This window comes from Camelina sativa, chromosome 11 (genome assembly GCF_000633955.1).
Source record: "Camelina sativa cultivar DH55 chromosome 11, Cs, whole genome shotgun sequence".
In the NCBI taxonomy this organism is placed as follows: domain Eukaryota; kingdom Viridiplantae; phylum Streptophyta; class Magnoliopsida; order Brassicales; family Brassicaceae; genus Camelina; species Camelina sativa.
The window spans coordinates 21353906-21355536 of NC_025695.1; the positions used below are offsets into that span (position 1 = coordinate 21353906).

General features: G+C 33.5%; 2 protein-coding genes across 3 annotated transcripts in view; both read left to right on the top strand.

The window, feature by feature from the left end:
* The window catches only part of LOC104719255 (CCR4-NOT transcription complex subunit 10), a 10562-nt gene extending 10056 nt beyond the window's left edge, over positions 1-506 (top strand). Inside the window, exon 7 of one of the 2 annotated variants that reach the window (XM_019233219.1) lies at positions 183-506. In XM_019233219.1, coding sequence (XP_019088764.1) covers positions 183-228 — 46 coding nt within the window. In that variant the 3' untranslated portion in view covers positions 229-506. Of the gene's footprint in view, positions 1-40 lie in introns of both variants that reach the window. The other variant, XM_019233220.1, reaches the window with a different exon arrangement.
* LOC104723986 (uncharacterized membrane protein C776.05-like) overlaps positions 1069-1631 on the top strand; it is a 2904-nt gene continuing 2341 nt past the window's right edge. Inside the window, exons 1-2 of the mRNA XM_010442418.2 lie at positions 1069-1375; positions 1474-1593. Of these exons, the coding sequence (XP_010440720.1) occupies positions 1178-1375; positions 1474-1593 (318 nt within the window). The 5' untranslated portion in view covers positions 1069-1177. The remainder of the gene's footprint in view (positions 1376-1473; positions 1594-1631) is intronic.

Sequence of the window (1631 nt, forward strand, 5' to 3'; positions counted from 1 at the left end):
GCACTTTTTGCAGACCTTGCGGCGCTGCTTGCCACACAAGGACATCATGACCAGGCCAAAGCTATGATAACACACGCATTAACTCTCATACCAAACAATGTACAAGCTACAGTTACAGCAGTCTACATTGACATGATGTTGGGTAGGTCGCAAGATGCCCTTACTCGGTTAAAACAGTGTACCCGTGTGAGCTTTGTTCCAGGCAGATTGGAAGTGAGAGCCTCGTAGAAGATTTGTACTCTAAACGGTATGGTTTCTATTTGAAATTCAAGCTTTTGTACAATTAGGTTGTTCTATAAATATCAGAGAATAAGCTTTTGTACAATTTTTTTTTTCTTACTTTTTTTCCTTGTATTAGTACTGTGAGATGATATTTGCATTCTTGACTTAGATTTGGGTCGTCTAAGGGGTTAGTTGATTTCTTGTTCAGGAACAAAACACAAGTTTTTTTGTACTTCGTTTAAATTTTGGTTCAGAACAGACCCTCTAATTCAGTTTACTTTAGAGATATCTTTGTTAAACTACTCAATAAAGAGAGACCTCTTAACTATATTGATTTGTGTCTCTCGTTAGACTTTTGGTCGCTTTTTGAATCTTTGAAACTTGGTCGGAATGCAAAACTACCAGCTTTTGGAACATGGTCAAGAAACCGCAGTTTTGAAACTCGTAAAACCTAGTTCGGAAGTTATACCATATAGCATTGTTTTTTTTTCTTTGAAAACGATCCAGATAGCATTGTTTATACAACAAAATCTAGTATCTTCTTCTTCTCTCTTTTTTATTCAGTTTTTCTATACAAAGCAATTAAACAATAATATGTATATTCCTTTCATTTTAATACTAATGTAGAAAAAAAGAAGCTTGGAGATACACAACAGCAACATACGTGTCACTGTGCGCCATGGGAAAAGAACCTAGAAGTTTCCACTTTAAACACGTGTCTTCTTCTCAATCTCTTTAAAAAAGTTGTTAATTTTAATAATCACCAAAGGCAGATTTTTATTTCCAACTAAAGAATAAATGTTTATTATATGATTCCCCAAAGACAAAACGTAAATCCAATATCCAAGGCAAAAGGAATCCAAAGGGATAATACTATTAACTAATAATGGATTATTTTGAAATTTTCACTACTTTACAAAGTTAATAAAATTAATTTATGTGTTTTTTTTAATAAATGATTTCGGGTTTTTATGGTCATTTTCGTTCACCTTTCTTTATAATTCCGATTAAAGCAAAACAGAAAAGAAAAAGAAAAAAAAAACAAAATCTGACCACAATAATGGCGAGCAACGAAGAATTCTCTGAAGATTTAAACTCTAATGGAATAGACTCATTTGATGCTGTCAAACAACGTTTCAAGGATCGATCAAAGGTTCGTGAGGAATCCGATTTTCACCATTTCATTCCTTTTTTTTGTTTCCGATTTTTGGATTTTGACTTCTGCGCCAATTTTTTTTTTGTTAATGACAGAAAGTTGTGCAGACAAGAGAGTTGCTGTCTAAACAAGCGGTGCAAACGCGTGAGATCTTATCGAAACAAGCCGTTAAGATCGCTAAACAAGCCGAAGAACATGAGAGATTCATTAATAAGGTTATCTCTTTTCTTTATTCATTTTGTTTCATGTTTGT